This window comes from Mustela lutreola, chromosome 12 (genome assembly GCF_030435805.1).
Source record: "Mustela lutreola isolate mMusLut2 chromosome 12, mMusLut2.pri, whole genome shotgun sequence".
NCBI classification, from domain to species: Eukaryota; Metazoa; Chordata; class Mammalia; order Carnivora; family Mustelidae; genus Mustela; species Mustela lutreola.
In genome coordinates this window covers 584,111-609,958 of record NC_081301.1, presented here as the reverse complement: position 1 = coordinate 609,958, position 25,848 = coordinate 584,111, and the positions used below count along the sequence as shown (strand labels likewise).

Here is a 25,848-nt window from a genome sequence, read left to right as displayed (position 1 = left end):
CACGGGCACGGTGGGGGGGCCTGTGCCCCCGCCCCCAGCCCACTGAGCCCCGTGCTCGGGGAGCCACTTGGGCCCCCCTTGGGCCTTTGTGCCGTTCCCTCCGCCAGGCGTACCCTTCCCGCTTCCGCTGGCCTCATTCCCGAATGCCAGGCGGCTCTCGGCGCAGGGTCCGGCGCAGGGTCCGAGCATCCTGCCCGTGTGGAAAACCTTGAGCCCCTCCACCTTGTCCCAGGCTCTGTGCGGGGCCGGAGCCCTGCTGGCATGCGGTGGGGAGCCCTGGGGTGTGTGCAGGGAGCCTGGGAGGGCGGTGCAGTCCAGCGGGGCCCGGGGCCCGGTCCTCAGAGGGTGCCGCTGACAGGGCAGGGCGGGGGGCGGCAGGGCCTGGAGGCCCCCTCCAGGACTTCGCGGAAATGTGTGGTGATGCGGCCCAGGTGGGAGCCCTCCCAGAAGACCTTGCCGCAGCCGGTGCAGCAGTAGAAGGGGCGGGGGCCCGGCCGCTGCAGCACGCCCTCCGGGACCCCCGCCAGCTGCAGTCGGGTGCCGTTGCCCAGGACGGCGGGCGCGTGGGACTGCAGGTCGGCCGCCTCCAGCCAGCGGCAGGGCAGGTCATGGGTGCAGCTCTCAGGGGCCTCCTCCGGGGCTGAGCCTGGAGAGGGGAAGCACACTCACACCCCCGCAGCCTTTGGGTGTCCGACCCCCATCCCACTCCTTCCTGCAGCTCCTCCCCGTGTTGCCCCGGCCACCCAACCCTCTGCCTCATCTTACCCGTGGACCCTTGGCCCTCCCCGCTGGTACTGGCCGCCACCCCTCACCTAGGGCACAGGACCATCCTTTCTACTGGGCCGGGGCACAAACCCTGGCTTGGGGTGGGGCCCTGTGTACTCAAGGAGTGATCCCAGGGCTCACCTGCCTCCTGTAAGTCTGCGCTGGGGCTGGCCTCATCACCTGCCAATCAATCAAGGACATCAGGGATTGTCCTAAGGAGGGGGCCTGGCAGCTCCAGGGCCCACAATGCGCCTTCGGGCACCCAGCCCCTGCCCCCACCCTTAGGAGAAAGGGAAAAGGGCAGGGGGCTAAGGGGCTTTGGTGCCAGCCTGGGCCCCTCCCATGGGAACGCACACCTTGGAATGTTCTTGGGGCTCAAAGGTCCTTGGGAAACAAGTTCTGGGCGTGAGATTGGCCAATTAGGGCACTTGGGGGCCTGAGAACTGGCGGTTGGGGGCGGGGTCATACCGTCTGCAGCGATGAGCAGATAAGCCCCTGCCAGGGGAGCGCATTTCCTAACAGCCCTCAGCCGGGCGGGGGCCCAGGGGCACTGCTGGAGCTCAGGGTGCTAGCAGAGACCCTGGGATGCGACCTCCTGACTCCGCGAGAGGGTTCCTATCCCCACTAGGAGCGCAGGGAGGTGCCGGGGAGCTGGCCAGGCCGAGGCGGTGAGGGCTGAGGAGCACTGGCCAGCGCGCGGGAGAAGGGTCCTCCTGGGTTCCGCTGACCTTCCCACGTGGCTCCAGATCAGCGGCAGCGCGGGTCTGATGGGACGAGCCCCTCACCCCAGCCCCACGGCCCTTGGGAACCCAGCAAGGCCACGACCTCCCTAGCTTGCCCTGGCTGGTCTCAGCCTCCACCTGGAGGCCCCCGAGGTACCAGGTGGCCCTCGGGAGGGCTGCCCACCACCGCACACCGGGATGGGCCGATGGCTGGAGGGGACCGCAGCCCCGCACCAGCGCCAGCGAACGGCACTGCGCATGCTCGGCTCCTCCCCGCCCGGGCCTTGGGCCCCCCCGCGGAGAGAGGACAGCTGCTGGGGCCCCACCAGGCCATCACGATGGCTCACCTGAAGAGTGGGTGGCCCCCCGCTCTGGCCCCAAAGCTCAGAGGGAGGCGGGAAGAACAAGTGGGGAGGTCGGCCTCCTGGAGAGGCCCCGGGCCTCAGGCTGAGCCCGCAGAGAGGGTCCCAAGACGCGCATGTCCCCGTCCCGTCCTTGCCTTCCAACGAGGAAGGGCCGGGAGCCTAGGGAGCAGCAGCCAAGCTCCCTCCGGTGCCCTTCTCTCCAGAGGGCGGAGGTGCCAGTGATAGGTACGGCCGGGCACGCGCAGGACCCCGCAGCCACTTCAGAGTCTCCCGCTGCTCTGCACCCTCTCGTTTCACAGACACGGAAACTGAGGCTGGGCCTCTGGCTGGGTGTTGCGGGGGACCTCTGGGGTTTGCCCTCCTGGCTGTCCGTCCATGCTAGACTACCTTCACACAGTGGCAAGCGCCCGGGGTGCGGAGGTGTGCAAGCAGATGCCACATGTGCACAGCGTGTGTGAGGGAACAGGTGCGTGTGCGCTGGCCCGCGAGCGTGCAGGTGTCTCTGCATGAGAGGTTTGCGTGGGTGCGTGGGTGCTCCTGGTGCAGGGCCTCCCGGACAGAGGGTGGGGGAGGCCACCCCAGAGGGATGCTGAGTGTCGGAGCTCCCCGGTCCCTGTGACCTTAGCTCGTCATGTGCTGTCCTTCCCCAGTCCCTGGCCACACGTGCACTTTGGTCCTGGGAGTACCCGTTGTTGGGCCACTGTCCACAGACCCCCACGGAGCCCGAGGCCAACCACGTGGGGCACACACACCTGTGCTGCTAGGGACTTCCCGTTGGCTGCCAAGCCACACCAGCTGCTTCATCATCTCCTTGGAGACCTTCAGGTACTGGTCGCAGTTACAGGCCTGGGGACAGAGGGGTGCCGAGGTCAGGTGGGGCTCCTGGGGACAGAGGGGTGCCGAAGTCAGGCGGGGCTCCTAGGGACAGAGGGGTGCTGAGGTCAGGCTGTGCCCCTTGCAGCTCTGGGTCTGGCTCGGGGGTTTCACAGACACAAATGACACATCCCTTCCCGTCTCCACAAGACAGGGCACACCACCTCCTGGGAGCCCTCCTTGACTGCTCTGGATCCTAGTGGACCCTGGATAGCTTCTTCTAGCTCCTGAGACCCCGTGGCACTCTGCTGTCACCTGGGCTGTTTTCCCCAAACCCCTGAGTCTCGAGGGCAAAGTGAGGCGGGCCTAGGCAGCCTGGGGCTGGCTCCGCATGGTGGGGGACACAGGGTCCAGCATTAAAGGGTCGGGGTAAACAGCCCTATGGCTGATCCCTCCGCTGGTCTTGGGGTGAGCCAGGCCATTTCAGTGTCAGTGTTTCTTGACGGTCCCCACTGGGCACCGCATCTGTGAGGGATCAAGGAAGCCAGTTCTGTTTCTGTTTGGGGTCCTTGTCTAGAACATGCCACCGGCCCCTGTCAGGAGTGGAGCCCAGCCCTGCTGGCCTTACGGTGACCCTGGCGGAGGCGGGGGCTTCTGGGGGCCATCCTGCCCTCCCCACACAGTTGCCCCGGGCTTGCCTTCCGGTGGGTCCTGCCTGACAGGGTGAGGGACCCCAGGGCTCCCGCCTGAGGTGGGCAGGGCCCTGAGGGAGAGCAGGAGGGCCCACGTCCCTAGAGACCAGGCTCGAAGGCCGGTAGGCACAGGTGCCCGTGGAGACCTGCACAGCGGTCACAGCCCTTCCGGACGTCAGAGCAGGACGGAGTGGAGCCAAGAGCAGGGCCTGGGGGCTTCCCAGGCCTCAGGGGGGAGGGGCCATGATCTGTACTCACGGGAGCCCTCTTGGACCCCTCCCGGAGGCGCCGGGCCAGTGCCCTGGATGTCATGGCTCCCAGGGGTGGGTGGTTAGGCGGCACCACGGGCCCCTGCAGCCTCAGGGTGTGCCCACGTCAGAGGCGGTGTCCCCCCACCCCCACACGCCCTTTTCCCACGGGCCTTTCGACACTGTGAGCTGGCTTTACCTGTGGCCTCATGGCTCCACATCCGGCCTCAGGAGCTAGGCCTGGGAGCGCAGCATGGGTGCGGTGGCCTCGGCTGGGAGGCAGGGGCAGGGCTGGGTCAGGGCTGATCCCAGGCAGGACCCTTCCTCCTGCCTCTCTGGGGGGCCTGCCGTCCCCCTGGCCGACTCTGCCAACCAGAGCTGGGCCGGCCTGTGGCCCAGGGAGTCTGTGGGGGGCATGGTGCGGCGGGGCACCTGGCTTCCTGGTCATGGATCCAGGGGCCTTCCTAGGGTGGGGGGCCTGCCTGGGGAAGGAGTGGGAACTAGGGGGCAGCAGAGCCTCCACTGCTGCCCTGGGCTGCCCACCACAGAGGCCCCTCCTCTCCCTGCGCAGGCCTCCCGGGGGGTTGGAGCTGGCAGGTTTGAGAGGGACAGAGCAGCGGCAAGAGGGTGGGAGGTGGGGGGTGGGGGGGTGAGGGGGTGGGACCCTCCCCAGGACCTGGCCTGGTGTGCACACCTGGGCGGGGCAGCCAGCTCCTGTGCTGAGTCACTGCACCTAGACAAACGGCCGGTGCCATCCCCAGGACCTGGCCCCACCCTCGGGAACCACCGGGGCCGGTTTTCCCACGGCCGCTGCCCACTGTCGGGGCCCCACTGTCACCCCATAGGGCCCTGGGAGGCCCTGCCCTCCCCCCACCTCCACCTGGAAAAGCCGGTTCTGCACGCTCACCCCTCTGCGCCGCGTTCCCCATCTACAGGAAGGACCAACACCGAGGGCCTCTCCTACCCACCGCGGGGCCTGGCAACCCTCGCCGGACCGCCTGCTGGCCCACCCTGCCTTTTGGGGCTCACAGCCGAGCGCGTGTCTGGTCATGGGCTTGGTGCCAGTCCAGCGGAGGCCCCTCCCCAAAACCACAGAGGCAGAGCCCTTGCCCTTTCATTCCGCAGAAAGGGGGCTTCTTGAGGGGCTGAGTAACTTGCTCCCAGTCACAGGGCCCTGGGCTGAGGAGGGCCCCACACCAAGGTCCTCACACGGACCCCAGGAGAGTGGGGTGCGATGACTTTAGCCACGCCCACTCCTCCTTGGGGGACATACAAACCCGAGCTTTGGAATGCCCGTGGGTCTGGGCAGACGGCAGTGGGGGTCCTGGGGGAGGCCCTGGACAGGGGCTGGGTGGTGCCTGTGAGTGAGGCCAGGTCCCAGGCATCCCATTCAGTCCGGGAGCTTGAGGGCAGGGTTGGCCTCCACCCCAGGAGCCCGGCCGGTGAGAGGGGCCGGAGTGGCCAGGAAGGCTTCTGGCTTCCCTGTCCCGGGGGTCCACCTGCCTGCCTGCTTCCCACAGCGCCTACCGCTGCCGGGAACCTACGCCAGCTCGGGGAACTCCTTCTGTCCCGGGGGCCGCCTCAGGCAGGGACACAAAACTGCAGGTGGGACGTTGTCTCCTGGGGGCTGGGCGGGCAGCAGGGACTGGTCCTGGGGACTGGCGGGGCCCACGGGCATGGCGTTAGACAGGCCCGCCCTCTCTAGCCCCCTGCTCCCCGCTAGGGCCTGGGTGTTGGTGGGGAGGCCTGCTCTGGTCACTCCTCCAGGAGGCTTGCTCTCCGGGCTCTCGGGCATGTGAGGAAAGGGTATAGCAGGCACCTGGGTTAGCTGTCCACTCCTCTGAGGCCATGACTTGGCAGGGGGCAGCGGGGGGCTTTGAGGGGTCCATTTCCAGGTGTGGGAAGCCATGCCCGAGAGCGGGTCTGCTCTCAGCTCCAAGCCCAGGAATCACAGCCATACCCACCCGTGGGAGTGGTCGTGGCCGACAGAAGCAGAGCTGAGCAACAGGCAAGCTCACAGCGCCCACCCCGAGCTCCATGTCCCTGGAAATGTCTGTGTTCCCACCCCTCCCAGATGCCCACTTGCTCTGGGCACCCACCTCCTCTGAATACCCACCCGCCCCAGGCACACAGGCTGCACACACGTGGCCCTAATGTGTGGGCCTGCGGGGGTCTGGTGTGCACAACCAGAGGACAGCTGGTCCAGAGGGGCACAGTGGAGAGGAGCCGGGAGGCAGCACTGCCCAGAGCCTGCCAGCCCCTCTCAGGGCTGCGCTCTGCTGGGTGCCTGGAGGGAGGGAGGAGGGTGGGCAGGAGCCACACCTGGGGCTCCTCAGGGCAGGGCGCATGAGAGCGAGCCCACGTTCCCCAGGGTGCGGGGCGCAGGAAGGCACCTGCCCCGGCTAGGAGCCCAGCGGAAGGGCCCACTCTTAAGGAGGCTGTGGGGGAAGCTCCGGCCTCAGCCAGCAGCCAGGCCTGTGACCTGAGCTCCCCACTGGAGGCTGACCACCTGTCCCTGCCCAGGGGGCACCTGGCGCATCTGCGAACTGGGCCTGGGGCCACGCTGTATCCCGCCGTCACCGGTCGCCACTCTTCCGAGCAAGGGTTGGGTTTTAGCAACCTTACTCCTGCCTCATGGCAAGTGCTGCCCAGGCTCGGGCTCCAGCTCCAGACGGTCCCACCGGCGCCTGCGGCTCCCACCCCTGCCCAGTGAGGGATGGAAGGACCAGTCCCATCTACGCAGACCTGGGAAGGCCATGTTCTGGGGTTTTCTGACCCCACAGGCAGGGCCAAAGGGGGCTTCGGCTCAGAAGCTATGACATGTTTTAGAGTCATCGGTCATTTCTTGGTCCTTTAGAGCAAATTAGGAAAATGGCAAAACATAAAAGAGCAGAAGAAAATCAACATCCCCTCAACCCACCACCTAGAAAAGCCAGCCTGTCACCGAGAAGGGCTCCCGTTCCCGCCTTCCCAGAGCGCACCTACGGCGGCCAGCATCTCAGATGCTCACGTCGGGGGTGGGGGCCCTGGAAGAGCTCAGCCACAGGACACCAGTGTCCCTGTTCCCACGGTGGTTTCTGCCCATTTGGCCCCTGCCAGGTGCCGCCTCCTTTCACTGTCCACACTCGCTGCCTTGAGATGGGCAGGTCCTGAGGCCTTCCCAGGCTGGCTTGTCTGCCCTGACCCCCTCATTCACCCAGAGCCACCCCAACAAATGGTGCCGGTGCATGGCCAAGGGCCGGGATGAAAGACCCCCGGCCTGGGGTGTTGGTTTGACACCTCTCCGGACGGGGCGGGGGCTCTGAGGCCTGGGTCCACTGCACACCCCACTCTCCCACACTGTCCCGGCAACACCCGGGGAGGCCGTCCACACCCGCTCCCCGCTCCGAGTACAAGACGGCTGCTGGGGCTGCGACCCTCCTCCAAAATGAGCGCCTCAGCCAGCTCTGCTGTGAAGACCCTGCGGCCCCTGGCCTGGGATGTTGCCGGATTTCCACTGGAGACAGGCCAAGGGGCCGGGGATCTGCAGAGTCGTGGGCGGCCCACAGCTGAGGAGCACGGGGCATCCGTGGGGGGTCATTGCTGTCCCACTGGCCGGGGGCACGTGCTGGGGGCAGAAGGGCCAGGCCCCAGGAGCCGGGGGGGAGTGCGTGGCTGCAAATGCTGCACTGGCCTTCTTGGGGCCATTTGGAGGTTTTTGTTTTTTTAGAGATTTTATTTATTTGAAAGAGAGAGACACAGAGAGGGAACACAAGCAGGGGCAGCGGGAGACAGAAGCAGGCTCACCGAGCCCAGAGCCCGACGCAGGGCTCCACCCCGGTGCCCCGGGATCTCGACAGGAGCCGAAAGCAGGAGCCCCCAGGCACTCCTTATCGTTGGGTTTTAAAACCTTCTCCAGGGGCGCCTGGGGGGCTCCGTGGGTGAGGCGTCGGGATGCCGGGTCCTGGGACGGAGCTCACGCTCAGCAAGGAGCCTGCTTCTCCCTTTCCTGCCCCTACCCGCCCCAGCTCGGTGGGCGCGCTCTCTCAAATAAACAAAATTGTAAAAAACGACAATAACAGCTCTTCGCTGTGCCACAGACTCGTAGCCCTCCGGTGGCCGCCACCTCTGATGTCCGTGATGTGACGTGGGGCGGCAGCCTTCCCGGGGGCCTTGCTCCAGCTCCTGCCCCGCGCCCAGGTCCAGAAAGGTCCATTCCCCTGGGCCCAGCTCTTCCCCTCTGTGGGGCCAGGGGCTACAGGGGCTAAGCGTGCGGCGTGATCGAGTCCCTGGGAGGGTCCGCCCTGGGCCTGTGGGGTGGGCCGGAGGCCTGCAGCTGTTGCTCCCGTGAGCACCCGGCCTCAGAGCGGCTGAGCGTGTGTCTGCACGTGAGCCGTGGCCAGAAGCGTGAGTGGGAGTGCGTGCGACTGGGCATTCTGCGGTGTGGACACAGGACTGGTGTGACGGTATCTCAGGGTGAGTGGAGGGACCTCCCGCGCTTCCCCAGCCCCGGGAGTGTGTCTGTGTATGAGCAGCCAGCAGGCTGTGTGCCCGTGCTGGGAAGCACACGAGCTCCTTCCTGGGGCTGCTATGGGAGTGAGGGGACCTCCCGAGCCGGTGGGAGAGGACAAGACTATTTCGGAGGGCACAGGCTCAGACGGAAGCAGCCTTACCAGGCTGGCAGTCCGGGTCTGGGACCTTGGCGTAGAGGGAGGTGTCGCCTGGCCGCTGGAGCCAGACCCCCCACCCCCTAGCATCCCGCCAGGCTCGCCTCCTACTGCCAGGACAGGAGGGCCACATTGACTTCCTGAGGACCTGCCCCTAGCGCTGTGGTCAGGTCTGCAGGGTGGATGAGGGGTTGCCGGAGACCAGCAGCAAGGGCCCTGCAGCCGTGGCTCCTAAGAGGTCCCAGACATCCCTGAGCCTGCAGGCCACTCTGACGACGAGGGAAGAGGAAAGGGCAGCGAGTGGAATGGGAAGAAAGCCCCGGGCCGGACAGACACAGTATCCAGGATACAGCATGCATGACAAGCAGGGCGTGCCCGGGAAGCACTGCCTGCCCAGGTCACTCCGGCCAGGGACACATGGGAGGGCCACAGCCCTTCCCCCAGGCCCCTCAGAGGCTTGCAGGCCCGAGCCCGGAAGGTGGCCAGAGCAGGACGAGCCGGTGGGCTTCCAGCAGGGTGTCCCTTCCCTACCCCGGGCACCAAGCTCCTGGGAGCTTCTCCTCCCCTGTGCCAGCCACAGCCCAGGGCCCGCTCAGGACCTGGACGTGCAGACTCCGCTGTGTGGGGGCAGTGGGGTCGACAACCCAGGCCAGGCTGTTAACAGCTGGGTGGGGGACAGCCCTGCTCCAGCTCCCTCGGGTGGGCAAGCTAAGTGGTGTGAGCCTCGGGGCCCAGACAGGTGGCCACGTCCTGCTGCCGGCTTCCTCCAGCCCCACATGGGAAGGTCACAGCAGCCCCTCCCCACCCCCAAGGGGCCAGGGGTAACTTGGGCCCTAAATGTGAATTTCAGACACAGCGTGGGACACATTTCTGTGTGAGGAGCCATCGCTTTGTCTCCTGAAGTCACATTTTGCGCATTTGTGAGGACGGGTGCCCCGCCTTTCCAGGCTGTCCGGAGAGGAACAGAAGCCCCACCTCCTACTCCCGTGTCAGGGAGACCCCAGTGAGCCGTCAGTGCTCTCTGTCCCCAGGCAAAAGGCAGGCACAGCCAGGGCCCCCTAGGTCCCTCTGTGAGGTGTGGGGGGCTGTCACCACCCGCCCTGCGTTAGATCACATAGAACCTGGGCCAGAGGATGTCCTCCAGCCTCAGGCCTTGGGGGTTGGGGGGCTGTCGTCTGCCCCCCCTTGGGCCACCTCAGCTGCCCCGGGGTGGCACCCCCTCCAGGAACCCCACTCGGCGCCCGGCCCATCCCGGGGCTCCCGGGCACCCCAGCCGCGGCGGGCGCAGCGCAGCCGTTCCCAGACGGGGGAGGGGCAGCGGGCCGTGAGAACCAGCCGGCGGCTGGGCCGCGTGGGAAAGCGGGAGGAGGGGCGGGCGGGGAGGGCGGGGCGCGCCTGGGAACGGCCCCCGCCCCCGGCCGGCCTTTGAAAGGGCCACTCAGGACACCGGCCCAGATTCAAAAGCAAACGGTTGCGCCTGCCTTCCCGCGCCAGGACCCAGGGTGAGGGGGGCTGGGGGACCCCTCCTGCCTGGGGCAGCGGGGGGCAACGGGGGACAGGCTAAGAAAGTTAGGGAGCAGTCCTGCTTGTCCTGCTACCTTAGACAAGTGGAGCCAGGCCCTCAGACAGCAGGCAGTGGTCTGGAACCCCAAGCCCTGTACCCCGGGGTCTAAACCTGCCTGAGCGTCACAGTAGCCCTGCCCCACTGTGATCCCAGCCAAGGGAGAGAGCAGCCCCAAAGTACTTCTCCAAAGGAAGTGCTATGTTCCAGGACACGGCTGGGAGCCTGGAGGCCTTCCTGGAGGAAGTGACAGCCAACCTGGGGCTTGGCAGACCAGGTGGAGAGAGTGGGAGCTCAGGTGCCAAGCAGCTACAGTATGATGAGCCCAGCATGGTGGGGAGCTAGCATGACCCGGGGCTGATCTCAGGGCAGGGGTCCCCTGGCCCTTCTCCTTCCTGCCTCTGCCCGGGGCCACTGAGTCAGGCCAGGAAAGGTGGCCCCTTCCACCACCACCTGTGCCTTGAAATGGGTTTTCCAATTTGGGGGAGGAAGAAGCTGTCTTTGCCAGAGCCTGCCTCCCCCATGCTCTGCGAGACCCTTCCCCACCCACTTCCCCCGTCCAGGGAGGGGTGCAGGGCTTGGCGGGGTAGGCCTGTCTCCCTTGTAGGGTTATCCTGAGGCCCCTCCTGTCTCTGGCTGGCCCCGTCTCATGCTCTCTGATGCCCATCTCCCCTCAGACACCTCTGGGGTCTGTGTTTGTTATGAATGTGCTCCATGCACAGAGGCCCCACCTCAGCAGGTAGGTAGTGAACGGGCTACCCAGCGGTGAGGGGGAGGGGAACAGAGCCCACTCCCCAGCCCCGGCAGGGGATATGCCCCACAGCCCCGGCCGGCCATCCGCTGGTCCCTGCCTCATCAGGACACGGAAGGAGCAGTCACTGCCTGGCGGACACCGCCCCCCCCAGACCCAATCCACGGCCGCCCACGGCCTCCTCTATCTGCAGCCCTGAGGCCAGCCAGGTCTGTCTTGCCATATCCTGGGTTGAGTGGACAGTGGGTCTGTGGAAACCAGGCCTGCCGTCCTCATCCAGGCCCCACGCCGCCCACCAAGGCGCTGGCTGCCCCTGGCTCTGGGGCCCCATTTCTGCTTGGGGCTGGCAATTGCTCAAAATGAAGACGAGCGCCCACCTCCCCCCATCAGATGCCAGCCGGGGCCCATGGCTTGGGTCATTCCCCTGCAAGGGCCCGTGGGTGCCCAAGAAGGCAGCCGTGGGCCATGTGGGAACACAGGCGGGCTGTGGCCAAGAAAACTATTTATGGACGCTGACATTTGAATGTCATGATTTAGCCTCAGGCTGCAGTGTGCTGACATCAGGGCATGTGTCTCAACCTGCCACTAACCCCCACCCTGGCTGGGGGGGGGGCCCGTGCTGCTCTCTCCCTAAGCCTCGAGGTCCCCCAGATTGTGCGGGGGGACCTTCCTCCTGCCAACCGGGAGGCCTCGCTGCATGCAGGGCTCCTCGCCCCATGGAAGGCACCAGGGGGTCCGGCTTCCCCTGTCTCTTCAGAGGCTGGTGAATGGCCGGGTTGGGGCTGGCTTTGCCCCTGGCTGCCTCAGGGTTCTGGATAGCACCGGGGCTCGGGCAGTAGGACCGTGATAGCAGCCCTCGGAGGCACAGAGCAGAGAGGGGAAGGGCCTCGGTCCCCAGAGACATGGCCGCACCTCCAGACTTTATGTTTTGGGCGCCAGGCCTTGTCTTCCTGTTGGAGGAGTCTGGGACGGTCACCCAACAGGGTGACACTGAGGGTGCCCACAGGGCCCTCTCGGCCTTGCCCGGCCTCTTCCTCCTCTGACCTCAGCTGACCAGCCCAGATCACACCCTGGCCCCGCGTGGCCAGGCCTGCACCGTTCTGCCCGAGGCGGTCAGCGCATGCTTGGGGAGCCTTCCTGCTGTCCTTCGCCCACACCTCCAGTGGCCTGACGGGGGCCATGGTTGTGACTGCCCGGGCCACCCACCCCCCACCCGCCCCAAATGTCCGCGTACCTGGGCTCCTGCCCCTCCCACCCACCGCGCAGCTGGGAGCACTGTTGGCGCGGGGGCTTGTCCCACCCGCGGTGCATCGCGCCCTCTGAACTCCAGCTTGAAGCCTGTCAACCCCTTCTGAAAGTGGACAGGACATGTGTCAACACTCAGCGGTGCAGCCAGAGAAGCCCTGTCCAGAGGGGACCCCACACTGCCGGGGGGAAGGGCCGTCAGGACCACAGAATCACTGTCCGCTGGGTCCTGGGGCGCCAGCCACACGGGCAGACGGAGACGGAGGAAGGAGCGAGGTGCTGGCCGGGCACCTGGCCGAGGCCGGGCTGCGGACTCTCATTCCAGCCTCCCCAGGTGCCCGCCCCGAGCAGCTGCAGCGGGTCTCAAGGCCACAAGCGTGGAACCAGCCCTGAGACCTCCTCCCGGCCCAGGCCACTCCAAGGGACAACATGGCCCAGCGAGGGGCGGGCAGGGGCAGAGGGCCTGGTGAGGACACACGACCAGGCGCCCCTTGTGGGTGAGGGTGTCGCATGAAGCTGGCCGCCAGATGGACTGGGAGCTTCAGTGTCAGCGGTGCAGGTGTGGCTGTCAGGCAGGCCCAGGATCTTTTGGAAGTGGCCGGGGTCAGACCAAGGGCAGTAATGGGGTCCAAGTTCTTAATGCCCCAGGGCCATCTGGTGGGAACAGAGGCTGGGGCTCTGGCTGAGACCCATGGCTTCTCTGGAGGGGAGGGAGGCCAGAGGGGTGGCCCCACCAGCTGTGGGGAGAGCCGGGAGCCAGCCTCCCCTGGGAACCGCGCTGGGCTTGCTGACCATCATCCTGGCTAACTCCTGAGTCTGGGGCACGCTGGCCTCAGTCCCTGCCAAAACCCGCCGGTGGGTCCCACTGTCCTTGATGTCTCGCGGCAGCGCGGCAGCCGGACGCCAGCTGGTCCCACCCGTCCTCCTGCAGAGTCCCCGCGGCCATTCCTCCCGCAGCCTCAGAGCCAGCGGGCCGGGGTCTCTCCCCGCAGAAAGTGGTGGCCACCCCTCCCCAGCCTTTGTGCCTGTGTGACCCTGAGGGCACCGAGTGTGGGAACGGGGCTGGGGGCCACAGAGCACAAAGGCTGGGGAGGGGCGGGGTCAGTGGCTGTGGCCCCTCTTCCTGTCGGTCCCTGGTCTGGAGTTGGTCATCAGGACAGAGGGAGGGTCTGCAGGCCCAGGGACAGGCCCAGGCACAGGTGCTGCGGCTGGCCCTGGGTTCCAGGCGTGGGTGCTGGGGGGTGGCCGCCCTGGAGTCCTGCTCACCCCTCCAGGCCCTGGGAGCCCTCTGCTTGCATCCCTCCCCTGTCATGGGTCAGTCTGGGCTGCTGTCCACCTCTGTCCCAGGGTCCCTGACCAGCCCTCTTGCCTCCTGGGTGCCTGTGAGGCTGCAGCCCAAGGCCCGGCCTCCCCCAACTGTGGGCTCCTCTCTGGCCCATCTCCCTCCTGGGGATCCGGTAGCCTGCACCACCCAAGAGCTCCCTAAGGCAGGGTCACCGTCCGCAGAGGCCTCCCCTCCCGGGTGCCCACTTCCGGAGGCCAACATCACTGACTCCCCGGACCCTCCCCCACTTCCACACGGGGCCACGGCCTGCTCCCCACCACAGTGGAGGGGGACCAGAGGGACAGTAAAAATAGACATTATGCCATGTCAGGGGTTCGTACTTAGGCTTTTTTTTTTTTTTTAACTCATATTTCTTTGATAAAATATTTTCCCATGGTGGACAGCACTGGGAATGTCCTTTTGGCGGATGTTCCTGATGGACAATCCCAGGCCCAGGTCGCCAGCTTCAGGGGTCACCATCCTGCCCCCTGTGAGACCCCTCAAATCCCTGGTGTGGGCAGGTGGGCCATCTCCCTGTCCACTTTGGGCCTCCGCCACCTGGCTCTGGCCCTGGCACGCTGTCCTCACGGGCAGACGCCCCAGAAGGCAGACCGTGGGGCCCGGAGCACATGCCACGTGGAATGTCCACGCAGTCTGGGGTCAGGGGTGCGAGGGTGAGGCGTGGCCACAGACCCCTGGCCAGGCACCTGGCCAACCCTGGCCTGGGCCTTCTCCCTCCGCACATCTATCCTGTACCCCCCTGCACCAGCCCACAGAGTGGCCAGGCCTGCTCTGGGAATGCTGTGTGTCCAGCGGGTTTTCCCTCTGGGAATGGCACTAAAATAGCATGAAGAAGGGAAGGAAAATGGAAAGTCAGCCTGGCAGTGGGAGGTCTCCGGGGAGGCCGCCCGCTCCAGTCGGGGCCAGGGGCGGCGGAGGCCGTGAGCCACCCGTTGGGGCTTAGGTCCGCCGGAGCATGGGACAGGGCCCTGAAGGCCAAGCACAGAGGCCCTCCCGGGGTCAGTCCTGAATGCGGTGCTCTCTGCTGGTCAGTGGACAGCACCTTCAGATGCCTTGATGGACTTGCAAGCCAATAGCCCCACGGAGCCCCGTGGAACACCGCAGGATGACACAGAGCCCCCACGACACCCCGTGGAATGACACAGAGCCCTGTGGAGCCCCGCAGAATGACACGGAATGAAACGGAGCCCCACAGAAACATACAGAACCCCATGGAATGACACGGAGCTTCACAGAACCACATGGAGCCCCATGGAGCCCCACAGAACCCCACAGAAGGACACGGAGCCCCACAGAACGACATGGAGCCCACGGAGCCAAGCTCGTCACTGTGTTGAGCCTCAGGCTATCCCCATGGAGTGTCCGTGGGGCACCTCTTTTGTGCCTCTTGGGGTTCGCTACTGGTCCACCCTGCCCGGCCCCGAGAATGGCATCCCTCCGCCCCAACACGGGGCTGGGAGTTGGGGAGGCTGGCCGTTCCTGGTTGTTGCTCAGGGCGAGTTCCTTGGGTTTAGCTGGGAATGCCATGGTGGAGGGGTTCTGGGAGCACGTCAGAGGGAAAGTGGCCGGAGCCTGCCTGGACCTGGGGCTCACACAGCCCTGGCCTGCACACCTGGGTGTCTGGCCTGAAAACAGGCTCTAATTCTACCAGCTCGCCGACCCTGAGTGAGCTCAGCCCTCCTACCCTTCCCAGTCGCCTCCCTGGTGACAACGGCTGGGTCCAAATTTAGAAACTCTGGCTTCTCAGAGACCCCTTCTCTGCCCACCGGGCCCAGTAATGCTGGCGTTTCGGGTCCTTATGCACACTCATGGGCCCAGGGAGGGTCCTGCCCTGGGGCCCAGCCAGAGCACTTTCTTGTAGAACTGAGCTCTGATGGAGGCCATGGGCCACCCCAGGACCGGAAGGTTCCCAGGGCCCTTTCTTTTTCTTTCTTTCTTTCTTTCTTTTTTTTTTTTTAAAGATTTTATTTATTTATTTGACAGAGAGAGAGATCACAAGCAGACAAAGAGGCAGGCGGCGGGTGGTGGGGGGGAGCAGGCTCCCTGCTGAGCAGAGCCCAACATGGGGCTCGATCCCAGGACCCTGAGATCATGACCTGAGCCGAAGGCAGACACTTAACTACTGAGCCATCCAGGCATTCCCGGGCCTTTTCTTGACAGAGGTCAGCAGGTGCCAACACACAGCCTCCTACCTGCGCCCCTGCTGGCTGCCCACGCGGTGGCCAGCCCCTGCCTGTGGCCACACATACAGGTCTCTGCCTGGGACCCCACCGCACTCCTCCAGCCCCGTGTGCCTTTTGGTACTAGGGAGGCTGTCATCTGCATCTGGGCCAGCGCAGCTGCATGGTCGCAGGTTGTGGACGCTGTCTCCATCCTAACTGGCTGGCCTCGTGGGGACACTGCTGGGCAGAGCCCCCAGAGGAGCAGGGAGCTGGGGGCTGAGGCTTCCCCTTCCCCATGCCCCTCCCCAGCCCGGTGCATCTGCCTCCAGACCAGACCCCAAGGAGCCCAGACACACTGGTTAGGGGCCCAGCACAGCCTCATGCCGCATCCTGAATCTGGTCCCGCTCCTCTGCTCTGGCACCAGCGGGTGCTCTAGACCCAGCGGGTGCTCCCACCCGATCGTCAGGGCCCCCGAATGTGTCCCACCTGCTACAGCCAGAACAGACCCCAGCATCTCCGTACGCCCCACCCCCACAGGTTCTCTCTGTCCTGGGGTGGCTGAGTGCTCCCTCTCTGGCCTGGGCGCTGGCTGGTCCCCTATCACGGTGGTGCGGCTCTGTGCCCTGGCCTTTAAGCGGACAGCAGGCAGCCCCCCAGACATTCTCAAGCAGCCTGCAGCCTGCCCCTCCTGGCTGGCGGGGCAGGGGGGACCTCAGCCTGCGGGCTGCCGACTCTGGGGCCAGGAGGCACAGCACGCACAGGACAGACGGGGCCACGAGGCTGGGGACGCTCTTCCCTGTGCAGGAGGGTGGTGGCCTGATGCCCTCACAGGCCCGAAGGAGGTCAGGCTGCTCCCCAGCATGAGGCTTCCCGGGGCGCCAGTGGGGGTTTCCTCCCAACTACCCAACTTCCTGTTTTCTCAAGAAAACTTAGCAGCAGAGGCTCTGAAAAGCTCATTAAAATGCCTCCCAGGCGTCCCGGACGTCCTGGGGTCTTTACAACACTTGTCGGCTTGAGCACAGACAAAGAGAGGCAGCAGACAAGGTTCCTGTCCTCCTAGAGCTCACTGAAGGAAAAGGCCCCACGGCGCACTTCCCGCCACTGGGTCAGCCGCTGTCCGCTGTCCGTGCGGGCGGGCTGGGGGCCAGGGGATCTGCACAGACTGCTCCTGAGGCCTGGCTCCGGGGCCCTCTCCCCTCCCTCCCACTCCGCTGCATGCCTGTCCTGGGGCGCACACAGACACCGCAGGGGCTGCAAATCTCCTGACTCAGCCCCATGGGTTCAGGTGCCACGGGCCCCGCTGGAGGTCGTGCCTCTCCTGCACCATGGATGGGAGGCCCGGCATCCGCCGAGCCACCTGGCTTGGGGAGGATGGCATTCTGTCATGGCTCCTGGGACTAGCCAGCACTGCACTGGGAGCCACAGGAGCGTGCTAGGACTGACCCCAAGGCCCTCTGTCCGCTGTAGCCCACGGAGGCCCCAGCCTGCATCACCTCCCACTCAGCCGGAGGGCATGGGGGGGGCTACCAGAGGGCAGAGCTCCCAGGCGCCCCCTCCCTGGCCCAATCAGCAGACGGTAGCCAGGCCCCAGACCCCAAACTTAACCCTGGACATGGCTGCCCTGACCTGGCGATTTCTTCACCCAGAACTTTCCAGATGTTGAGACAGACCCAGTGGCCATCTGTGGCCGTGGACATTGCCCTCTGAACATGGGAACCCTGCCCCCAACCAGACACAACGTCCATGGGCTCCTTTTCCTTCACCCAGAAGCCTGGTGAGAGGCCGGCCCTGGACACGGGAGGAAAAGCCTCGATGGAACAGGCGCTCCACGTGAGCTGTGCCCTTGGCAGTGCCAGCCCCAGAGCTCTGCCACCTCCTGGCCTCAGTGGGGGCGGGAGGAAGAGGAAGAAACGTGGGGTCTGGGTGGCTGCTGCCGGCAGGAACACAAACCCCAAAGCATGTGGTCTCTGCGGTCGGCCAGAGACATGCTGGGTCCTGCCCGTCACGGAAGCGGCTCCCCGACAGCCCAGGGCTCACACACCAGCCCAAGGCAGGCCGGGGATGCACCGGACTCACCTGGCAGCGGCTGAAGATGTCGGCAGGGGTGACGCGCACGTTGAAATGCTTGAGCACGGCCTTTGCCTGCTGCCGGGCCTTGAGGGAGCAGTCCACGGACATGCAGCGCCCAGCCCCGACCTGGGCCCGGAGCTGCATGCAAGTGGGGCGGTTGGGCTGCAGGCCCAGAACCTCCCCTCCCCCAGCTCAGGGGCCAAGAGCCTCCCCTTAGCCCACCCAGGGTGGGACCACAGTGCCGGGTCAGCCCCCGCAACCATCTGCCCCACGAAAGACCCCAAGTGGGGGTGGCCCAAGGGCCAGGCTGAGGCTCCCTTGGAAAGAGGAGGCTCAGGTGGGAGCCGTTCTTGGGGCCCTCACCTTGTGGTACGGCAGCCCTGAGGTCAAGATGATCCTTCCCTCCTGCCTGGCAACCTGTGCAGGAGGCAGATGGACAGGTGAGGGGCGCACTGGTGCTGGCAACTAGGGCTGCGTCTGCCCCCGCGGCCCGTCCTCCCTAAGGCACCTTCCGCCCGTCGCCCAGAGCTGCCCCCGTCTGGGACCCGAGCAAACAGCAGGTCCCACAGCCTGAGTCCTGGGGCATTGCCTTATTGGAGAGATTTGGTCTTAGAATCCTACAAACATTTTGCATAATTGCAAACAAAATTACAATTTAAAAAGCCATCTTTGAAGATCCAAAGATGAAACAATGAGCGGCACAGAGCGGGGGATCCCGAGGGCCGCAAAAGCCCAGCGCGGTGTCTGCGTGCGTCCAGGTGCCCAGCACAGACTGAGGAAGCAAACCCTGCGGCGGCACTTCTGGTGGCCACAGTGCTGGCGGCGTCCCTCGGAAGCGGGCACGTGGGAACTGTGACAAAAACAGACACATTATGCCGGTGCTGGGTGGAAGACGGGGGTGTGAGAGGGGTGTGAGTTCACACTAAGGAAATGGGCTTCAGGCCCGAATGGAAGCTTCCCTGTGAATTTCTTACATGTGTAAGAAAGGACTTCGTCACTCCGGCGACCGCATGGGCCTAGAGAACCCACCCTAGAGCCAGGAGCAGCCTGTGTCCAGACTGGCTTCCAAGTAGGGAGGAGGGTCAGCACGTTTTTGAGAAACAGCTGATTCCGCGTCTGCGGCAGAAAATGCACCCAACGAAGCTGGAATGTCTCATCGTGTCAGAAAACAAAGACGTTATCAGAGCCCACAAGTGTCCTAGCAAAGGGGCTCGGGATGCAATGACAGCTGTCGCGGGCTGCAGGGGCGGAGGAGCTCGGATGTGGCGACAGCAGCTGCGCACGGAAGCGCCCAACACGGCTCCATCGGTGCGTCCCGCTCATTTCTAAACGACCACTGGTTACCTCCGGAGAATGCGAGAGCCCACTCGAAACTGTAAGAGCCGAAGTACGAAAATCTTAAAACGAGGGGGGAATGTCAGTGTTGGGTCCGGCGGGGACTTCTTGGACACGGCACCCAAAACGCAGACAACAAAACTAAAAATAGAGAAGTTGGGCTCCATGGAAAGAACAGAACTCCTGTACCTCAGAGAGCACCACCGAAGCAGTGAGAAGACAGCCCACAGAGTGAGGGAGAATACCTGCAAGTCATGTACCTGCTCAGGGGTTGATACCAGAACACATAAAGGACTCTCACAACCCAGCAACAAGCGAGCAAATAACCCAGTGAAATGTCGGCGAGAGGCTTAAGCAGACGTTTCTCTGAAGAAGACGTACAGACGGCCGACAAGCCCAGGAGAGGCCGTTCAACGTCACTCATCATTAGAGACATGCAAATCCAACCACAGTGAGATACATATTCACACCCGTCAGGATGGCTTTTCTTTTTTTAAGGAAAATAAGTGTTGGGGGGCGCCTGGGTGGCTCAGTCGTTAGGCAGCGCCTGCCTTTGGCTCAGGTCATGATTCCCGGGTCTTGGGATCGAGTCCCGCATCGGGCTCCCTGTTCAGCGGGGAGCCTGCTTCTCCCTCTCCCCCTCCCCCTGCTTGTGTTCCATCTCTTACTGTGTCTCTCTGTCAAATAAATAAATAAAATCTTCAAAAAAAAAAAAAAAGAGAGATTGGTAAGGATACAGAGAAATGGAGCCCTCATGCACTAACGGTTGTGATAAAATGGTATATTTACCTTGGAAAACAGTGGCAGTTTCTCAAAGAGTTGAACATAGAATTACCAGATGATCTGGCGATTGCACTTGTAGGCATTTACCCAAAAGAACCGAGAGCAGAACCTCGGACCGATACGCGTGTACCGCGGGGGACAGGGGCATCGCTCCCAACGGTCAACAGCGGAAAGGAACCCAGTGTTCCAGGTGGTCATCAACAGACGAATGGGCGAAGCCCCGCCCCCAAACACGCGCGCGCGCGTGCGTGCACACACACACACTCCCTGGAATTTATTCAGCTTTAAAAATGAAGGAAATTCTGGGACGCCTGGGTGGCTCAGTGGGTTAAGCCGCTGCCTTCAGCTCAGGTCATGATCCCAGCGTCCTGGGATCGAGTCCCACATCGGGCTCCTTGCTCCGCGGGGAGCCTGCTTCTCCCTCTGCCTCTGCCTGCCTCTGCTCGCTCTCTCTCTCTCTCTGACAAATAAATAAATAAAATCTTTAAAAAAAAAAATGAAGGAAGTTCTGACACACGCCACAGCGCAGATGAACTCTGAAGCCATCACGCTGAGCCAAGTGTCTAGACACAAAAAGACAAACAACAAGCGATTCCGTGTACAGGAGGCACCAGAGAGGCCAGACTCAGAGCTCGAAAGTCGGGCGGTGGGTGCCGGGGGCTGGGAGGAGGCGGGTAGAGATGTTTAATCGGACGAAGCCTTTGTTTCGGATGATGAAAAATGTCTGGAGCTAGACAGTGAGCGCACAACACCGAGTGCCCCTAGCCTTACTGAACTGCACTCAGATATGGCTAAGATGATACGTTTTGTATCTTTCACTACTAAAGTAAGAAAAGGAGCAATCAAGTGGTTACCGTGTAGTGATAACAAGCACACATCTAGGGGATGAATGAAACCCAAGTAGACACACAGAGCCGAAGTAAAGGTGAGGACGGAACCAACAGAGCGACGGTCGAGCGAAAACACGACAGTCACACAGAACCGATGAGGGACTGGCGGCCGGCGTCCCGGCAGCAACGGTGGACGCCGGGAAACGACGTGTCGTTCTCAGAGTTCTGTCAGACTCCGGTGACAAGCCCAGCAACGTTCTCTTTCAGAAGAGAAAAGACAGAGGGATTTTTCAGGGGAAACAGCCCCAATGGAAGGACGTAGAAAAGACGTTCCTTCAGCAAGAAAGAGCCCGTTTTTCCGTAGAGCGAGTCTACTGCGCGACGCACATCTACACAACATGAACTCCAAAAACCACCCAATACGTAAGACGAACATGATAATGTCTAATTTGTAGAATTAAGAAAAACAGCATTGTGTTTAAACACTAGAAAGTGCTATAAGTAAGTTGGGCAGGAACAAGAAAGCTGACTTGTTCTGAGCTCCCTGCCCTAACTTTAACTTCCGACAATGGTAAGATTTCTAGGACAGTCTCTAAAAGAATGGAAATAGAACTTATAACTTCCAAGTTAATAGGATAAAAAGTAAAAAGGATAAAGAAACTAAAAGAATAGTAAGAAACAAAGGGAAAAAATAGCAGAAGATGTAAAACCAGCAGAAAGCACAAGTCAGGGGAAGTCCAAGTGGACCCAGAGCACGTCAGCAGCTATGCTGAGGGTAAACAGACTAAACTGATAAATTGAAAAGCAAATCCTGTCAGACTAGACTTTTTCTTACAGTCAGCTAGAAGCAGTTTATAAGAAATACATCTAATATACAAGCATAAAGGAAGATTCAAAGTGAAAACGTGAGGAATGTTACGCAGACACGGACCGAAGAATGCTGGAGAAACGGGGCCCGCGCGGGTGAGGACAGACGGCAAAGCAACAAGCATTATTAGAGTCAAAGAGGTTTACCTCATAATTATAAAATATTTCACTCAATGGGAAGATATAATAATTCTAAAAAATATACGCATACGCACGTAATAACACATTTTAAAAACATACAAAGCAAATTCTGACACAACTGTAAGACAAACCCACCATCCTAGGGAACTTCGGCACAGAGAATTAAGCAGAAAAATCATCAAACAAGATACAGATGATTTGAGAAACACATTAATTAACTTGACCTGTTGAGAGAGAGAGTGTGTCTGTGAGAGACAGAAACGAGCATGAGAATCTCTCTCCTCTCAAGCCACGCGGAACACTACAGGGCCATCTGCTCCGCTACAAGGCAAGTCCCCACAAATGCCTGAGCGGACGGTATACAGACTCTGCCCCTTGACCACCCCATAGTTAGGCTAGAAACTTTACTTTTAAAAAGTAACTAAAAGCTCCAAAATTCTAAGCTCTCTGACATTGGAAGCCAGTCCTCTACGCGCTAAAGAAGTAATTATCACGGGTGCTCAATGATCATTAGAAGCACGAACTAATACAAGTTCTACACATCAAAACTGACAGAAAGCAGGGAAAACAGCATTTCAAGAAAAAAATTTATGATCTTGAATGTTTCTATCATAAAAGTAAGAGGCTAAGAATGAAGGAGGTTAGTACTCGGCTGGGAAACAACCCCGGGACAGCGGAAGGAAGGTGACGGGACGTTGAGAACAGACCTCGGTGAGACAGAAGACACACCCCAACAGGACCCGGACCAGACCCCGGTCACGCGGAAGCGCGTCCCGGGCTGACCAACCCGCCGGCCACGGAAGAGGCGGCACAAGCGTGCACCGGGGCGAGCGCGGACGCGGCGGGGCCCCACGAGCAGCAGCACCATCCCTACGCATGGGACGTGGGGCGGGCTGGATGCGCTCCAGAAAAAGGCAGAAACTGCCAGAGTGACTCAAGAAGATACGGACGGGGCGCCTGGGGGCTCAGTGGGTTAGGCCTCTGCCTTTGGCTCGGGTCATGATCTCAGGGTCCTGGGATCAAGCCCCGCATCAGGCTCTCTGCTCAGCGGGGAGCCTGCTTCCCCCTCTCTCTGCCTGCCTCTCTGCCTGCTCGTGATCTCTGTCTGTCCAATAAATAAATAAAATCTTAAAAAAAAAAAAAAGAACTTGAAACCACAGCCAGGGGTGTCAGAAAAGGGTCACAGGTCAGGCCAAGATGGGTTCAACCTGGACGGGCAAGGTCCGGCCGGAATGAAGGATGCCGGCGGTCACAGTGTCACAGGAAAGGGAACAGGCCTCTGTGCTTATCGGAGTGGCTGTGGGGCCGGCAGCGGGAGGGCACCCTTGGCTGGCCTGGGTCTGCAGCTGCCACCCTACTTGGGCCCAAGAAGCGGAGTGAGGACGGCCCCCCTTCTGCTCCTGGGTGCCACTGTCCTGGAGCCAACATCTGAGTGAACATGACGGGAACAGGGAAAACCCAGAAACTGGAAGGTCTGGAAAGGGAGGAAGAAAAGTGTCACTGTTTGTGGGTGGTGCGTCCCCGAGGAGCTGGTCGCCGCGTGGGCAGGACCGAGGACACTTTCGTCAGGTTTCTGGGTGGGACACCAGCCCTTAGGCCAATTCCTGGGGCAGCTCTGACCAACGAGGCACAGGCGCTCGTGGAGGAGGTCGCGAGCCGTGTCTGAAGCCCACGGGAGAGGACGGAGACCCGTGCTCGAGGGCGGAAGGCGGGGTATTGTGAACCCGCCACCTTCTCCCCCCGGGTTCCTGGTCAACGCGGCTCTGAGCGAAGCCTCACGGCCTGGCCGCTCCTATGGGACGGGCCACAGGCTCACCCCGCCGGCGGCCAAGACAAGAGGAAAGCCAGAGGCCCCAGACAAGACTCGGGGAGACGTGTTGAGGGTCCCCAGGAGGACTCAGCGTGGAGTCACACTCATGGGGCACCATCAGCGCGCGGACGAGAGGCACAAGGGGCCCCTGGGGTGGTGCTGCCGTCCCTCTCCACCCCTACACGGCCCCACCACAGGGAGTGCCACCTCCGGGGACAGCCGCGGACACGGGGCGCCGGAGGCCCGACCCGGCGCTGGGCACACAGGCACTCCCGCAGGCACCCGGACGCCGACTCCCAGACAGACACCCCGTGCGCAGGAGCCACTGCCTCGGGCCGGGGACCCGCCTCGTGGGCAGGCCGGGCTAAGGACCGCGTCGGGCTCGGCGATTTTCTTACAAAGCCCCACACGGAACTGGAGGCCCAGCAGCTGGTGAACGTGGCAAAAGAGACGGGTGGTGGGCCCCGTGGCAAAGGGGACTCACGCCGTCACTCTGCTGCCCGCAGCGGGATGGCCCAGGGCTCGCTCTTGGGGCAGAGACAGAAGCTCAGTCCCCATGCGACCGTGAGCAGGAAGCGCGGCCCCACGCCCATTCCTCCTCCGCCACTTTGCCCGGCACAGTCAGAGCAGCCGCCGAGCCCACATCCTCCTCACTTGGACAAGAATGTCCGGAGGTGGCAGACGCATGTTCACCCGAATCTCTCCTACTACAGGCATTCAGCCACGAGCATCCACAGGCGGGCCACAGACTACTGGGGACACCACTCCCATGGGACACAGTGCTCTCCCACCTCACTGGACTCGAGGACCAAGCCAGAGGTCCCAGACTTCATGCAGAGACCGCATCCTGAAGACTGTCCTTGGGAACCACTTCTGGCCCCAGCGGGTCAGTGAGGGTCACCCCAGGAAGCAGCAGCCGTCGGGGGTGTAAGTGGGGACCTGGCCAGGTGCACCTGAAGTCCGCTGCCTGTCAGGGGCAGGTGACAAGCTGTGGGGTTGCTACGGACACAGACTTCCTCTGTGCATTCTGACTTCCACAGAGGGACTGCGGGCTCAGGCTTGGTGGAGACCAGCAAGACCCCTGCTAGCCTTCCGTAAACTCATTCTCTGTCCTCTGTGTGGCCAGACCCAGCCCCCCGCAGGCCATGCTTCTGGAATCAAGCACTTGGTTTCAGCATCTCTCGCCATGTACCAGACAGACTTCCCGCATCGCCTGACAAGACCTTCCCCAGCTGACCCCTGTCCTCTCCCACTCGAGGCCCCGGGTGTGGAGGCCTCCTCCGTTGTGGACAGCCTGCCCGGCAAGTGAGGGACACAGTGCCACTGCCCAGAGTGTCTACACCCGCTGACGAGCGGTGTGACGTCTCCCACTCTGGAGACATGTACTGAAAACCAGAATTCCTTAAAAGCTTGGATCAAAAGGCCTACTTGCACCAAGTTAAAGGGATTTTGGAAGCTACGGCTGACGCCAGCCCACGGCCCAGGTCTGGCTCACACCTCCCTGGTATGTGGCACCAAGTATGACCACCCACTAGTACCACCTCCCAGGCCCCAGGAACGGGAAGGTCCGTGCGTTTTTAGTCCCGTGTGGGTTGGCAGCACGTTCCAGACCCTGCCTGTCTCACACCTTCCGTGCCTTCCACTTGCAGTCCCCCAAGGCCAGCCAGACTTCTCTCGGGGAGACCCCAGCCCCCCAAGCCTGCAGCCACTATTGATTTCCAAGCTCCTCGGCATGTGCAGCCGCTGCTAACCCTCGGTTCCGCTCTGCGGCCGGCTGGTCCTGCCGGTCCCGCTGGCTCCCGGCGTAGGGCTCACACCAAAATCTGGCTGCCGGCAGCCACACTCTGGGGAGAATCCACTTCTGGGCTCCCGAGGGCCGGCAGGATCCAGTTCCCTGCCTGATGTGGGGCCTCGGGCACACTGGCACCTACCCAGGCCTGACTCCGACTTCTGTTTCTGCTCCAAAGGCTCATGTGACCACACTGGGCCCACCTGAGTCATTTAAAATAATCTATTTTAAGGTCAGCTGCTTAGTGAATTAATGTCTTTAAATCCCATTTGTCGATGTAGAAAGTCACGGGGCAACACAGCAGGGTAAGGAGCAGGAAAGCCGAACCCGGCCCCTGGTTCGCTGGAAGCCCCGTGAACTCTTGGGGGTCAATGGGAGGGCACCTCCCCCACCCCCGGCTCCGGAATTCCGTGACCCGAAAGGCCTGGCGTGGAGTCCCCAAGAAGCCAGGCTGGCCGCCTCGGTTCCAGCCCTGCCGCGGGCTCAACTCAGCTGGGGTTGGAAGCAGGTGTTCTGTGCCAGGACAGTGGCCGGGGCTAAGCTCGGCACAACCACCTCCTCCCTCAGACGCCAGGACCAGGCCTGTGGGAGAGATAGCCCGTGAGGGGCCAGAGCTGGGGAGAGCCGGCACCCTGTTGTGAGTGTCCGCTGCTGGCCGGGCCGGGCCTGTCCTCCTCCAGCTCTGGCCCCTCCCTCCGGCAGCCTCAGCACCAGGCAGCGGGCGTTGGGGGGGGGGGCGGTCAGCACTGAGCAGGTCCCCAATGCTCTCCTGGCTTTGGCCTCTGCATCAGTGGGGGGTGGCGGCAGGAAGTGCCCGCCCACATGGGCTGGCGGCATCAGGGCACCTGGGCCCTGTGCAGACAGGCAAGAGCCACGGCCCCCTTTGCTGGCAGACCAGGCCCACGGC

At 62.8% G+C, this 25,848-nt stretch overlaps 1 protein-coding gene across 8 annotated transcripts in view; it reads right to left on the bottom strand.

Annotated features, from left to right (window-relative positions):
* Window positions 1–204: 204 nt before the first annotated feature.
* Window positions 205–25,848, bottom strand: part of EXD3 (exonuclease 3'-5' domain containing 3) — a 74,548-nt gene continuing 48,904 nt past the window's right edge. Inside the window, exons 19-23 of one of the 8 annotated variants that reach the window (XM_059143649.1) lie at window positions 17,750–17,803; window positions 17,393–17,524; window positions 2,605–2,770; window positions 907–945; window positions 205–646 (exon numbers count right to left, since the gene is read on the bottom strand). In XM_059143649.1, coding sequence (XP_058999632.1) covers window positions 339–646; window positions 907–945; window positions 2,605–2,770; window positions 17,393–17,524; window positions 17,750–17,803 — 699 coding nt within the window. In that variant the 3' untranslated portion in view covers window positions 205–338. Of the gene's footprint in view, window positions 647–906; window positions 946–2,604; window positions 2,771–17,392; window positions 17,525–17,749; window positions 17,804–17,846; window positions 18,237–23,185; window positions 25,524–25,848 lie in introns of those variants that run through there. The other 7 variants (XM_059143650.1, XM_059143652.1, XM_059143651.1 and 4 more) reach the window with 7 other exon arrangements.